The sequence below is a fragment of the Lithobates pipiens genome, unplaced genomic scaffold (assembly GCF_037356315.1).
Source record: "Lithobates pipiens isolate NorthernLeopardFrog02 unplaced genomic scaffold, aLitPip1_a1.2 Scaffold_19, whole genome shotgun sequence".
NCBI lineage: Eukaryota > Metazoa > Chordata > Amphibia > Anura > Ranidae > Lithobates > Lithobates pipiens.
The window spans coordinates 54820961-54836787 of NW_027507764.1; the positions used below are offsets into that span (position 1 = coordinate 54820961).

General features: G+C 43.2%; 1 protein-coding gene across 1 annotated transcript in view; it reads left to right on the forward strand.

The window, feature by feature from the left end:
• Window positions 1-13204, forward strand: part of SLC25A13 (solute carrier family 25 member 13) — a gene marked incomplete in the record, with an annotated part of 301958 nt that extends 288754 nt beyond the window's left edge. The window contains 3 exon segments of the mRNA XM_077490751.1: window positions 1853-2011; window positions 2097-2187; window positions 6893-13204. Of these exon segments, the coding sequence (XP_077346877.1) occupies window positions 1853-2011; window positions 2097-2187; window positions 6893-7073 (431 nt within the window).
• Between the last annotated feature and the right edge of the window lie 2623 nt (window positions 13205-15827).

Genomic DNA, 15827 nt, shown 5'->3' on the forward strand with positions numbered 1-15827 from the left:
GGTCAAAATGAAGCTGACAACGCTACCACAGCTGTGCTGCCAGTGACAAGCTGGCCATAGGCGAATTGAAATTCGGTCAGTTCAGCAGGCAGGAACCATGCAAATTTTGATCCAACAGCCTAAAGATTTACTGCTGTTCAGGGGCTCTGGGCTTCAGCCAAAATGGCAGCCTCCAACAAGACGAAACAGAAGCAATGCTGGAGGCGATTTACAGAACACACTTATTTTGGTAGCAGAAATATTAACGTGGAATGAATGTTCCTTGCTAAAGAACATTATTTTTTTTTTTATCAAGTTATGGGTAAAATTCCACTTATCCACTTGTATGACCGGCCTAAGCATGAAGAAGAAAAGAAGTAGGGGGCTGTTCAGAGGACACTGGCAGGATCACCACGTCTATAGTTAGCAATCTGATTGCAAAAATGAAAAGGCTACATTCTTAAAAGGACCTAGAAATGAGAGGAAAAGAATAGAGAGGATTTTTCTTTAGGTTTACACTTTAGAGCCACACTCGAATCTGCTTTGCAAGACCTTGCCTGCAGGAGGGCTGTATATACAGCATACAGGTTTATGTGATCCCTCTGCCCATCCATTGAACACATGCAGAACCTCTAGCCAGTCCTCAAAATTTCCACTCGCATTTGGCAAGAGGAAATTAGCTAAGGGCAAGTGTTGGGGGCCTGCAGTTCAGTCCACCCCCCCCGCACTATCCAGCACCCCCTTTTGTAGGAGGTTAAGAATAAACCCCAAGGCAGGGCATTTGCTGCATGTGTAGGCAGGGAGTGTACTGCTCCGATCACATGGGATGAACAGGAGAGGATGAAAGCAGGGATCGGAGCACTATACATTCCACCCACACAAGCGGCAGCAGTGGTAAGATTGTAGCCAGATGTGACCCCGACATCCCCCCCCCCCCCTGAATTCGCCTACACCCCCAAAGCCCTCCACCACTCCTAATGTTGTGCCAGCAGTATCCTCTTCCCTATCCGATTCCATTACACACAACTTCCACATGCACAGTGCAAGTCTGCCTGCTGCAACTGAGCTGCCGTTCTGACCATGGAATTCTACAGGTCAGAACTAAACACAGTAGCCAGCTATACACTGTGCACATCCTGGCTACTTTCTGTATGTGTAAGGGAATCGGATTTCAGCTCTAGGGTCGGAGTGCTGTGTGGGGAGAAGGAGATCTTAGTGGCTGTGTTCAGACTGTGTACAGTGCATGGATGGGAGACAGAGCTGTATTCAGTGACCCCTGTACTGTGCCCTCCTGCCTACCCACCCTGTACTGTGCCCCCTCGCCCCATGCTGTACCCCCTCACCCCCCATACTGTGCCCTCCTGCCTACCCACCCTGTACTGTGCCCTCCTGCCTACCCATCCCGTACTGTGCCCTCCTGCCCACCCTGTACTTTGTACAGACATACATATGTACAAGCCACAGATAGGCTGGTAGAGGCATTTATGATGACAGGGCGGCTTATGCGCTGGGAGGGGGATAGAGTATAAAAGAGTAAGAACAGTATGTACTGGGGAGAAAAGAGGGTCAGTGTATACCAGGGTGGCAGTCTGTAGAGAGGGTGGGACAGTGTGTACAGGGGTTGGATTAAATAATTGAATAGGGAGTTTTGAGGGGCAGGGCAGGAGTTGGGTGGGGCAACTGGTGGAGCGTAACCTTTAAGCCCTGGCTAGTAACTCAGCACTTGAGCCCTGTTATAGCTGTCTCCTCTAGTATTGCTCTCTTCCATATTTGTAATTTTCTAAACCTAGTGTACGTTTTCTCTATAACCTTCTTCCTGGCATGGTTGTTGAGTCAGTTGAGTGATACTCATAGGTCATGTATTTCTTTGCAGGTATGCCAGCTGCATCTCTGGTGACTCCTGCTGATGTCATCAAAACTCGACTGCAAGTGGCTGCTCGGGCTGGTCAGACCACCTACACAGGTGTCATAGACTGCTTTAGAAAAATCCTGCATGAGGAAGGGCATCGTGCGTTATGGAAGGGAGCTGGAGGTAATGGTCTCTTTCTTGTTCTATATGCATATTGGAAGGTGGATTAATTTTCTGCAATAAATGCTGACCTTTTTTCTGTCTGCAGCGCGTGTGTTCAGATCCTCTCCCCAGTTTGGTGTGACGCTGGTGACATACGAGTTACTGCAACGATGGTTCTACATAGATTTTGGTGGAAAGTAAGTTTTGGGGGGGGTTGTGTTTTGAAGAAAAAAAAAACGCAAGATATCTTGACAGCCACCGAAATTTGTAAAAACTTTATTGATATTCTATTTAGCATGTGAAGGTAACCACTGATACAGCAATTGGGTTACAGCTTAAAGGATAAGTTTATCCTTGGGAATATATAATATGTTTCAGCTCTTGCAGCCTCTCTCCAATCTTTCTTCTAATTCTGACAGCGGGCTGGGATCTTGTTTCTGTACCTGCTGTCACAATTTAAAAAAAGTTTTGCAATTTTTCCTTGTCTTCTCTTTTTCTGAGATTTTTTTTTTTTTTGAGATTTTTTTTTTTCTTTAATCAACTTCATCTACATGTTGGTGAGCCATGCTTTTTATGTACCTATCTTGGGTTGGGGTGTCCTCAGCAGTAACTTTAGAGTCCGTACCCCACCAGACCGAAGAATGTAGGTTCTGCCTCGAATGTGACCTTTGACCACTGGGCTCTGCTTTTGGCACTTTCGAGACGAGACCTCTGTGTACTTTTGGCCACAGAGTGCTTTTCAGGTCTAGATCCTGGGCACATCCTCTGGTGTGATGCAGTTTGTGAAGACTCTTTAATGTACTCATTGAAGAGTCTGCAAAGACTGGATTACACCAGAGGCTGCGTGAGTTGAGCATTGGGAACCACTACGTATATATTGGTTCTGTTGGACTCTATTATTGCACCCTCTTTTCTGTTGGTTTCCACAAAAGGGTTAACATGCTGGACAGTTGTGTGCTGCATTACTAACTGGAGAACTTTGCGCTCTGTGTTCACCTTTTCAGCATCATTTATATCTGCTTCCTGCCATTGCTCTGATTTACAAGAGACATGGTTTTATCTTGGTGGTTCCTTTCTGCCGCTTACAATGACCTGTTCACATCTAGCCATTTTAATCTCTCCTACTCTCTGCCTCTGGTTTGTGGGTACCCACGGTTTTTACTTGGTGCTCTCAGTGAAGTTGCATCTTTTAAACAGTGTAACGTCAAAATCCAAGTGCAAGGGGAGCAGTCCAGCTAAATGGGGGGGTCCTCTAGCTCACAATCCACTAACCATTCCATGCATAATCCAGTATCTCCTCCTTAGGGGTCTGACACTGCCAGCTTGGATCACTGTGCTCTGCTTTAGTCGTTACACTTCTCAGAGTCTTCTTTAGTTCTTTCAGTTGTGGCGCCCCTCCTCTGCATTAAGCAGAAAGAAGTTGCATCAATTCTTGATTTTATGGGCCAATTTGCAGCTATGCTTGCAGACTTGGAATTCGGGTGTGCTTTCTCCCCCAGAATCTGTTATACATGCCTGAATCTGTGGCAGCCTCCAAACCTTCTGTTGCTGAGGTTTTCTAAAGTAGGATCCCACAAATCCTTAATGAATAAATGGGTGGGGGCTGCAGCCAGTTCCTGTAATTCCCAGGGATTGTGATAACAAGCCACCTGAAGTGACTGGCCCAAGAGCGGGAGCCTCCCAGGATTGCCTTGTATCAGGGAAAACTGTCAGAAGAGATTCATGCACATAGCAGAGGAAGGGGACAACATCCAAGAACCACACTTAAGTGCCATGGACCGAGGTAATTGCACACTATGGATATGCTTTGTTTATTTTTAATTTCAGGGGTTTACAACCACTTTAAATATATATTTTGGTTCAAAATTTGATGCAGTGCATGCCAAATTAAAATTAGAAGAGCAGCATGTAGCTGTTAATGGTGCTGTTTGGGATCCCTGATCGCCTCCAAAACTATCAAAGCCTTTCTTGTACACTCCTTACTTGAACAACTTCTGTATGGTGACTGAAAAACCCATTCACTCCTCCTAAACGCTTTGCAGATCAATTCCCATTTGAGAAGGCATTTTAAAAGTGGTGGTTTGTGTTCATTGTGGATCTGGCAATTTTCCCACCTTAACAAAGCACTGGTGGGCCATACCTTATGAGAATGAATCTTTGTTATTGCCCTGTTATGGAACCTGACATAGTTGTAATGTATGTACCGCAAACCTGAGGGCAATAGTATAAATAGATGTCAAAAGATCCAGCTACTAACCTTACTGATCCTGTACTTGTGTGCCTCAAGCTTATGCCTAATCTGTTGATAGATTAGTTGACATTGATTATATTATTTCCTGAATTTTCTATTGTCAGTGATTATGCAGAGAACTCTGGCTGAAATGTTGATCTGCTGGAAAAGGGTTATGTCCTTTGTTGAGTCTCTGAATACCTCCATTAAGCATTTCACCAGGGAATAAACATACTGACCCAGCAAAAGAAGCCTAAGCCACAAACTGGAAAGACTCCTTTCCCCTCTGGATCCCAGAAGAGTTCTCTCTCTTTTTTTTTAACTCCCAAACCTCTACAGCCAAATTCAATCTATAGGTCCAGTTCAATCACAATCCTAGGCTCCCTGAATCTCCCAGATATTTTAAAGACGTCCCCAATTTCCAAAGTGGGTGGACATCCATTAACCAACCTTTGCAAACACCTGGTCAGAAAATAACTTGGATGCTTTGGTAGAAGTAATTCCCAGTGGCTACAAGCTAGAGTTCTGCTATCTGTCCCGTACCCAGGGTCATGTTCTTAAACCTTCTTTTGTCCACATAGACTTGCAGCCCTCCATGTGGCTCTTGCATTTCTGAACCAAAATGTCTTGCCATTGTTCAATGACAGAAAGGTTTTTAGGGTTTATGCTTAAACCTTTTCTCTGTTCCAAAACCAAAAGGGGTTTCCCCCCCATACTTGAATCTGAAGGTTTTAAATGTCTTCATTCAAGTCTGAAAATCTTGTAAAAAAAACACAAGATCTCTCATAGCCTACCTCCATCAGGGAGACTTTCTAGCCTTTGTGGACATCCAAGGATGAGCACTTCCAAGTCACCATCTCTCCAGCTTATCAACACTACGCCTCCTACCTGTTTGAGCACAACCACCAGTTTGTAGCCCCAAAATGTAGTCTTTCGTGCACCCCGATTGTTAACCAAGGTGTTGGCATCTGTGTTGGCCTTTTTACACTCCCAGGGTATTCACATTGCAGGATACTTGTGAAGACCACATATTGAAGGAACAGATGGCACAAATAATGTCTGACAATATCATGCAGACAGTCTTGATTTGGTTGAATTACGCATCTTCAGTAGTCTGCTCTGGAACAGACTTATCACTAGAAGAATCTTTGCTAAGATAAACGTACTCTCTGCCCCTGCCTGACTCTGCAATTCCTCATGAGAATTCAGGGCTTGATGCTTGCCTTTGGGGCAGTAATACCTTTTTCCACTACAGACTCCTGAAACACAACATTCTCTAGACAAATTAAATCTCCTTACACCAGGTTAGCTCCAGCCTGGTTGCTCAGGATTCCAGCTCTGGAATTGGGGTAATCTTCCCGCTGTCTTAGAAAATCCCAACAAGGGATGCTACCCTGAAGGGCTGTAGTGGATCAGTGCAGGAGATTTGCTAGAGAAATCTTGTCTCCCAGTCCACATTCTGAAGCTCCATGCAGTTTGCCTGTCCCAGCAACTCTGACTGGCAGGTGATCTGATCAGGAGCCAGACAGGAAACGCAACTGTAGTGGTGTACATCAACCATCGGGGAGCAACTGAAAGCCTTGCTGTGACAGGAGAGGTATAACTCCACATCCCCATTCCAAGTGTAGTTAATTGGCAGGCAGACTACCATTCAACATTTCAACAGCACCTGAATCCAAAGGAATGGGTCCCTACATCCAAAAGGGTTTCAGAACTAATGGTAAAAGTCGGGAACACCAGAGGGTGGACCTTCAGGCTCAGAAACAAACTGGATAGATTTGTCTCCAGATGCAGAGATTAATTTCCAAAATGCTCCCAGTCAGTTGCCAGTTTCAGACGTAAGGTTTTTCAGGCAGCACTTTGAGCTCCAGATTTCCCCCTGTTCTATTTGTTTTGCTACGTGGGCCTGGTGGTGTTTTATTATTGCCCACTCCTCAGTTGGACTGCTTTCTTGACTACCAATCTTCTCTGAATAACAGATTCCTGTGTCCCTTAATAAACGAGACGATAAACAGGATTTTTGTACCCACTACCTTAGCTTCTTGGAGTTAAGGGACTTGGATTACACCCCATTATGTTTGCAATATATACACATGTTGCCACATTTTTACAAAGCTGATACATGCCCTGAGTGGGAGGGGTTATACCTGGCTAGCCAATTACTTTTTTGTTTGCCAGTGTCCAGCACCTCCTGACAATGGCAATGAAACCCGATTGATTCTGAATAACTGATTTTTGTTTTCCTTGATGAACTTACGGTAAGTACAAAAATTCAGCTTCTACTAGCTCTATCCCTGTGCTCCCTTAGAAGCCAGTGCTCACTTCTTATCTAAGATGTGTGGGCTCTTGGCGTCTTCACAATGAAGGACTGATAGTATGGTATTGTACTTAAAGCGGAACTAAACCTATCAATTAAACTTTCAAAATACAGAATCTTCTCTGTAGGGAAACTGCCTCACCAGCCAGTAGAAATGGGAGGTGGGTGGGCATAGTTCAGCAATACCAGGAGGTGCGTCATAGCTTTGCCCAATCAGAACTGCCCTGCCCACGGGCACTGTAACCATACAAGGAAAGCTGCCAACACACCAGTACAGAATAGAAAACTAAAAGTACAGGTTGACTTGCTGCTGTTCACATCTTGCATTATAACTACTTTGTTTTTTGACTTGCAGGAAACCAGCTGGTTCAGAACCGGTCCCTAAATCCCGAATCACATTGCCGGCCCCAAATCCAGACCACGTCGGGGGATATAAACTTGCTGTAGCCACTTTTGCCGGAATCGAAAGCAAATTTGGACTGTACCTGCCTCGATTCCAGGCCCCACCATCTACCTCTGTCGCGGCTAAAGCTTGAGGATTGCGGCAACTTGCGGGAGACCAATCAATGCAGTTCTGTCATATTTTACAATTTGTTCCCCTCATGCAATAATTTCCACTGACGTATTTTATTCCATAATCCGTTTCATGAAAGTTTTTAGAACATTATAGTTTCTTTTTATGTGCAATCTTTTTTGGTTTAAGAAAGAAGTATTCAGCTTGGCTGTCCAGCTCTGATGGAAAAACTTTATTCACTAAGGAGTAAATAGCACCAAGCGTGTGGTTCCACCAGGGCCTGACAGCCACAGGGTAGCATTTATTCTTTGCAGGGTCTTGGCCTTTAAGAATGTATCTGAATTTCACTGACCAATACGACTACCAGAGTCCATCGGGCAGGTCAACTGCAACCAAAGATGGGGGGGACCAAAACGAATGACGCAATATCAGAACCACAGATCAATGTATGTTGTATGTACTAGGCAGAAGTCGTCGTTTATTTCAAATGTATATCTGGGCAAAAAAATAAATAAAAAATTCAGTACATCTCTGAAATGCAATGCACATTTCCCTGTGTTTTGTGTCATAAAAGTACATGCTCTAAATTATCTAAAAAAAAAAAAAAAAAAAGTATCAAAATCAGATTACATAATAATATATAAATCCTTTATAATTATCTCCAAGTAATCCAGTGAGCTCCTAACTTCCTCTCCTAACTTACTGTTAAGCTGATGACTCTCATGCACAGAAATCCCACCTACGAATGTAGTCTGCCCTACCCAGTGCTATCCCCAGTGTACTCTGCTAGAGTATGGGAAATCCTCTGTTCTCATCTCCATAACAAAAGTGGTTGGTGTTTTGTAGTCCATAAGAGGAGAACAATGCTTGGGGTTTGTGTGCAGCAGAGGCAGCTTTATCCGCTCACTACAGCAAGTTTCTTAACTTCTAGCTCCCCGGATTTCAGACAAACAGGTATTCTGTACTTGCATGAATTGCAAGATGTACTGAATTTTTTGTTTTAGTTTTTTTCACCAAACATATATTAGCCACCCACTTATTTTTAAAAAGAAAAATGATATTCATTGAAGCAGTTCATAGAATAATTATAATCTGCCCTGTAGCCAGTTAGATGTCCGCTTAGGCTAGTGACGATATTCTTTCTGGTTGGTTACTATACTTTGCACTTCCTGCTCTTTGCACTCGACACAACACTTATTCATGCTATTGCAGCACATTACTGTTAATGTGCTTTGTGCATTCATTTGATTGAGCTGCCTAACACGCTAGCAAGGATGTATGTAAGATTTTAGCCACCACAATGCATGTTTGTGCATTCATCTGCAATGCAACTCCTTTGGCAAGGTGCATTGGGATGCATTACTGCAGTAAGCGGTCTGGTGTTTTATCTTCAAGGTGGCCACAGATGTGTGCCGGAATCTGCAAAAACAGGTGCCACTTGATCACCTTTGTGGGAATAGCTTTATTTTTATTACAGCTTTATATTTATTTTTATTTACAGCTAAGTCAGTGGCATCACAGTGGCTGCATGATCTGCCTGAGCACCATACACAGGGTTTACAACAGTTGTAGCTTTTCTGCTTGAGTGGGTAGGGACCATAGAGGCTTCTGCAGAGAGCAGCTAGTGTACCCAAGATCATACAACCAAACAAATGGGTAGAGAGAAAAGCCCAAAGTCAAATATTATATAGTGTGAAAGCTGCCATAACAACCACCCCCTTAACAGATAACATATATGACTATCTCTTATTCTTATGGCGCTAAATCACTTAAAACAAGAAATAGTATGTATATGTCCTCTAGTTGTATCCAAGAACAGCCATTAAACCCCCATAAGGCCATGCCAATATTCTTATAAATTTTCACCATAGGTGCAAACTTGGCTTAAAGAGCTAGTGCCCGTCCCACCGAGAACACTACATGAATTTGGTTTGTCATTTTCCTGTGCTGCATTGGTTTCCTTCTGCTCCAGTTTTCTTTCCAAAACAAGCAAGTAGTTTGATTGGCTTCTGCCCACATTGGTCTTACTGTGAGTGTATGTCTATGGACGCGGTTAAATTGGATTATAATCTCCTCCTCTGGCAAAGACTGATGTGATTGATTTGATTTATATTCTCTTTTAAAGAGGAAGTAAACCCTGATGAGTTTACTTCCTCTTTGATTCCCTGCAAAGGTAAAGCATAATGGACTACTATGCATCGCATAGTAGTCCATTATGTGTCACTTACCTGACACAGGAGCCAGCAAAGTCACCGCTGTCCCCTGTAGTTCCGAGCGTCCATCTTCTTGGTGGGTCTCCGTGGGTCTCGCTGCTCCGGCGCTGTGATTCGCCGGAGCAGCGATGACGTCACTCCCGCGCATGAGCACGGGAGCTGACACTCGTGGCCTATCGCCGCGATCTGCGGCTTACCCAGTGCGCCTGCGTGCTGCTGTCTACGGCGCAGCGGTGCCTGTCTTCAGGTAAATATCTCCTAAACCGTATAGATTTAGGAGATATTTCTTGGACCTACAGGTAAGCCTTAATCTAGGCTTACCTGTAGGTCAAAGTGATTTGTAAGGGTTTACAACCACTTTAAAGGGCTGCCTACAAAACATGTGGTACAAACCATCTCTTGACATGTACTGATGAACCGGGCAGTTTTATTGAAGTGAAACTTTTTTTCTTTAGAAGTAACACACATGGGTCAGGCATTTTAGTCTAATAAGAAATTAATTGTATTATCTCTGGGAAATGTTACATGTAAATCAAAAGGACAACAAAAAAAGACAGGCTTTCCCTTTCTGGCAGGTTTTAAAGAATGCACAAAATGCGGGGAGTTCACTAAAATTGGAACAGACAGAATCTGGAGCAACTGTACATGGAAACCAATCAGACTCTTATGTTAAACATTGAAAGATATAAGTTGATTGGTTGCCATGCACAGCTGCTCTAGATTCTGGCTGTTCTGTTCTTCGTATATTCCCCTCACTGTTTGGATTAATTTGTCGTCATTGAATCCATATTTGTATTGCATCAATTGTTTTAACAAACGTGCATACCTTGATTGCCATGATTCTTTTTTTTGCAGGGCTGAATGAGGCTTGAGTAACCTGGGCTGAACTAGATTGTGGAACCACAACCTCTTCAGCATGTTTGGGCAGACATTCTGCAGGTTGAGTTTCGGTCGCAGGTTGCTCAAGACTTTAGTTATATAACTGGCTGGTGAGGGATGTTGCATTGTAACCAGTGTTTGCTCACGTGGTAGTCTTGGTGACTCAAATAATGACCTTATTTTGGTTGTCATGGGCAACATGTCCACTTTTCATCAGTTTTTAGACACTGCTCTTTAAAAAGGGTGAAATCACTTAGAACTAGCATTTCAGTGTATGAGTAACAAGGAGGTGGCTATTGTACCCACTGGCTTCATTTGTCTCGAGGGATGATGGTGAGACACCTGCTCTGAATTCTCACCCTTGCTGCAGGCTTTATAATAGTAAGTGGGTGGAGCTGGGAACTTGGTTGTAGAGTTGTTTCCCATTAGCGTCCCTATAAGGTACGTAAAGCTAAAGATTGTTTTGCAATGTTAAACCCAGCTACAACTTATGGGGGTTGATTTACTACAACTAGTGCAAAATCTGGTGCAGCTGTGCATGGTAGGTCGGATTCTAACTTTAGCTTGTTCAGTTAAACTTTGACAATACAACCTGGAAGCGGATTGGTTTTTATGCACAGCTGCACCAGATTTTGTACTCCAGTTTTGTAAATCAACTCCATGGTGTTCATAGCTGTCTACATCTGCCCGTCCTCAGTTGTGCCAGGGGCCGAACTTCAGTACCTTGCCAGTTGGCCAATGGGATTGCTGTGGTCTAAATCATTATTTTCTATAAAGGAAAGGATCAGCCCCACTGCGCAGGGATTTGTGTGCCATAAGTGCTGGGTATTAGAAGCACTCATTATGACCCCTCGGGGGAGGGGGTACCCACTCCTCATTGTAGAATTCTATTGGGTCATCCAATTTTAAGGTGGTGGTTGGGTCTTTTAATAGTCAGCCTTGAAAGTGTGTAAGATATAAAAGATGTGAAAATTTAGTATTTAAATATCATGCAATGGAATTGAATGTTACAAGATTTCAGGAGGCTTTAAATTTGAGATTTCTGCTATGTGGGTGTCTTATATTCTGACCAAATGCTATCTTTCTTATAAAGTGTATCTAAAGATCCCAGGCTAGCAGTCACAAATTTTAGGTTTTAATAATGTTAACTGACTGCATTCATATGCCCTATACTGTTATGTGTGTGCTGTCAGTAGAAGATCATACATAATAAGAGGTCACATATCAGCGATCTGTTACACCAATGGGCTCTATTCCGTGAGGGAGCGCTGGTAGGCTTTCAGGTTTACAATTTTCTCTGTATACACATACCGCCAATATTATAAAAAAAATAGATAATTTATCTTTATTATTTACTAAAATAAATTTTGGATGGGATTTCATACGTTTAAGCTCTGTTGAAATTTACAGTAGGTCTTCTAGTGCTTCTCCCCCCTGAGCACCATATTAGCGGTTTCCATGCTCTAAATAGAATCATGGGGGGGGGCTTAGTGGCAGTTCTAGCATGGGCAGGATGGAGGACCAGGCTAGTAGAAGTTCAGTTGGGGTAAGTAGATAGAGGATTAGTGTATTTCCTTACATTTTTCCAGCCATTAAGGAATTTTCAGTATTGCATACATTTATTCTGTAAAGTGGATTTAAATTCGCACACTTAAGTACTGCTGAGATGAATAAATTAGAGGACAGCTACAACTTTCTACCTGGAGGATGTTCTGCTTGATGCTCCTTCTAATGCTGCTTACATTACCAAATGCTGTGGGGGTTGGTTTATTAAAACTAGAGAGACAAAAATCTTATGCAGTTCTGCATAGAAACAAAGAAACAAATCGGCTTCCTTTTTTTTTTTGTTGTTTTGTAAAATCTTAAGGCCCCTTTCACACCGTGGCAGTGCGGCCGTTGGTTAAACGCCGCTATTTTTAGCGGCGCTTTACAGTCGTTTTAGCAGCGGTCTGCGTCCGCTAGTGGGGTGGTTTTAACACCCGCTAGTGGCCGAAAAAGGGTTAAAACCGCCCGCAAAGTGCCGCTGCAGTGGTGCTTTGCCGGTGGTATAGCCGCATTGTCCCATTGATTTCACCGCTCCAAAGATGCTGCTAGCAGGACTTTTTTCACCGTCCTGCTAGCGCACCGCTCCAGTGTGAAAGCCCCTCGGGCCGTTTTTTTCAGGCGCTATTTTTAGCGCTGTAGCGTCTGAAAACCGCCCCAGTGTGAAAGGGGCCTAACTCAACAAGCTGAAGTTAGAAGCTGATTGGCTATGACTACGATGTTCAGCTGCACCAGATTTTGCACTCCAATTTTAGTAAATGAAGCCTTGTTACCTTACTTGCTAGGATGGATAAATTGACTTAAGAGCGGAAATCCTTTTATTGAAGAACAAGCTACCCCTATTCTCTTTAGTGGTGGAAACACATGAAGGCCTAATCACTTTGCTTTAAAAAAAAAAAAAATCAGTCTAAATTTTTTCTCCTCCCATTAAGCAGAGATCATTTAACCAACTGCCTGTGCCTTCAGACATAGGAAGCAGTGAGGGGAGACAGAAGCAGGATTTTTTCCAGATGAGCAAAGTATTTGAGCCTTCTCTCAGGACTAAAGTCAGAGCTTTTTGATAATCCAAGTGTAAATCTGCTTTGTGTAGAAGAGCTGAAGCCGGACACACGCCTGCATTACATATATTGCTCCCGCATGTGTGAACATTGGGTGACTCCACTTTGACTTTAGCTCCGCCCACAAATCGTTGACCTTGCAAACTGCAATTTGTGAGAAGACAAAGTCCAATCATAATTTGCACTTACATGAAATGCTGCTTCTAATGAAGGTAGCAAATAATCGATGTACTGTACGACTGCCTTACCTAGTGTTTGTAATTTGTCAGGAATCTTGACGCCACAATCTGCAGCAGTGAGAGATTTCTAATCTGATGTACGATGATGATGATATCCAGTTATCTGAAATGAGAGCACTTCTTGTGTGTTCTTACATGTGGTGGTAGTGAGTATTCTATGTTCATTATGAACGTTAGTCATTTACATTATGATGTAGTCTAATAAACCTGAGTTGAAAAAGATTGCCGTCATTCTGTAACTTTGAACAACAATGAACTGTCTGAGAATGGCCCAATCTCCGGGACCAGCCTGGTCCAACTCCCAGATGGGATCCTGGGTTTGTGAAGCTCTGCACTGGCTCTACCACCAGCAAGGAGATGGACAGTGGTGGTCTTCATATTGCTGGCTATGCTGACACTTTCGAGTATATTTGTACTTGTAGGTATAGCCGTTTATTTTATTAACTTAGAATGCAGAGGGGCATCAGAAAACAATTCTGTGTATTGCTCTTCAGAACAAAGCAGCAGAACTGCTTTTCCAAACATATACACAGAGTGCGTTCAGACGCCAGAGACACTACCCAGTACTTTGAGGTTGGGAGTAGCATGTGACTGAGCTGGGCGAAGAAGCAGCATCACATGGGGTGATTAAAGCTGTGTATAAGCTACACCTTGTCCTTTGGCCTGAGCTACCCGCACACAGCATGCTTTTCATGGAAGAGCGCTGTTAGAAAAGCAATTGGTATTCTGTCAGTTGGGTTGCAGATAAACCTATAGACACGTCCCATGTGCCCTAGTACTTTCTATGATGGAATTAAAGTGCAACTGAACTCAAGTGAATACTTGCTATGTTATAGTGAACATCTAGAAGTGGCAATAGTTCCAAAAGCAAATATTATATTACAGCTCAACAGTTCTTAGATGTGATGGCTACATTTGTTCCTTTTTTTTTCACCTGGTGATCTGGCCAGCAAGGCTGTTGTTTTTCAACAGAACACGCTGTCCTGTATATGTAGTGTAAGAACTCGCCCAAGTTCTACTGCAATAAATGGGCGATGGGTGGTGTGTCGGTGCTCTGGCTATCCCGTCCAACATGAATCCATACAAATCAAAAGCCAGCACATTATCGCTGCTTGTGAAATTTCATTTTGCACTGAAGCCGTTGCAACATCTTTGAAATGCCAACATATTTTGGCCTAAGCCTTCCTCATAGCATGAGCAAGGCTTAGGCTGAAACGTGTTGGCATTTCAAAGATGTAACTGCTTCAGTGCAAAATTAAATTTCACAAGCAGCGATCATGTGCTGGCTTTTGATTTCTATGTTCTGCACATATAGCAGTTACAGGGTTGAGACAAACCATTTACCTCTGGCAGGAGTGCTTTACAATGATCTGCTTTTATTATAAAACCTTTATCCCAAAAGGATAACAGTTATAAAGTGTGATCAGCAGTTTAGTTTCAATTTGTTAGATGGACTAGCAGATGTAGATACACTAGCAGTCCCCTCCCCTCACCTTAACAATGCTGCTGTCTGCTGCGCTCCTTCAGAGTGGGGCACTCTAATACCGGAGGTAGTTCACCTCCGGTATTAGAGTACCCCACCCTGTAAGAAGGAGCGCAGTACTGTTAGGGGAGGGGACTAAGAACTGAGTGATCAGCAGTCATGTGATCACTCAGTTCTTGGTCTTTGAGCCAGTGGGAAACAGCTGCAGCATCAGATCGAAGCTGCAGCCATCTAGGTATGAATGTTTTTTTCCCAATCCTGCACTTCCCCGTTAATAAGAGTAGGCTATAAATACAATGTGGACATGAATATAGGATTTTACATTTTGACCTTGGATATGCTTTAAGATAGAGGGGTCTCCCCTGCAGCTGTTGTTTCCTATTACTGGCCTACCGTGCCATGTTCTGTAGTGTGTAGAGAATAAAAAGCAATGAACCAGTGGTGAAATGAGCCTAAAAAACACTAACGCAGCCACCGCATCTAATGATTGGTAAGCTTTAATAGATTACATTTTTGGTTTAATACCACTTTAATTGTGCATACACTGAGAGAAACATTTTGTCTGGAATTAGGGATGAAATATACTGGTGAATTTGGTATGGGAGCTTGCCTTCAGCCTCATAGCTGTATATCTGCCATGTGAGATCTAAGGCACTGCTGCCTCTGACTGCTAATCTCAGGAGAATTTGGTGATGTTTCTATTGTGCTGCTTTCTGTTCAATTTGCTGAAGTCTCCGACATAAGGAAACAAAGCCTTGCCCAGATGAACAAAGTTTATTTGGACTCATTTGACCATTGGTTCATTGCTTTTTGTTTGCTACACACTGCAAAACACGACATGGTAGGCCAGTAATGAGAACTATCGGCTGCAGGGAGACCCCTCCATCTTAAAGCATATCCAAGGTCAAAATTTAAAATCCTGTATTCATGTCCACATTGTATTTATATTTATAGCCTAATCTTATTAACAGGGAAGTGCAAGATTGGAAAAATAAATAAAATTCATACTCCCCTAGATGGCTGCATTTTCTATCTGATACTGTGCCTGTTCCCCACTGGCTTGAAGACCAAGAACTGAGTGATCGCATGACTGTTGATCACTCAGTTCTTAGTCATTGCCCTCTGTCCCTCCAGAGCTCACTGGAGAAGCTGGCTCAGGCTCCTAATGAGAGGCTGAGCCAGCTGCAGGTGTGGCGACTGATGGATTCTGATTTATTGTCGGGATCCCTGCAGAGCCTGAACTGACTTTGACGTGAGATGACAGCAGGCTTTAACTGGATCACAGTGTAGAACCAAGTCCGCTACTATGACCCAGAAGAGCTTTGGCCATTCTCTTTTAAGCTAAATAGCCTTGAGGTTTGT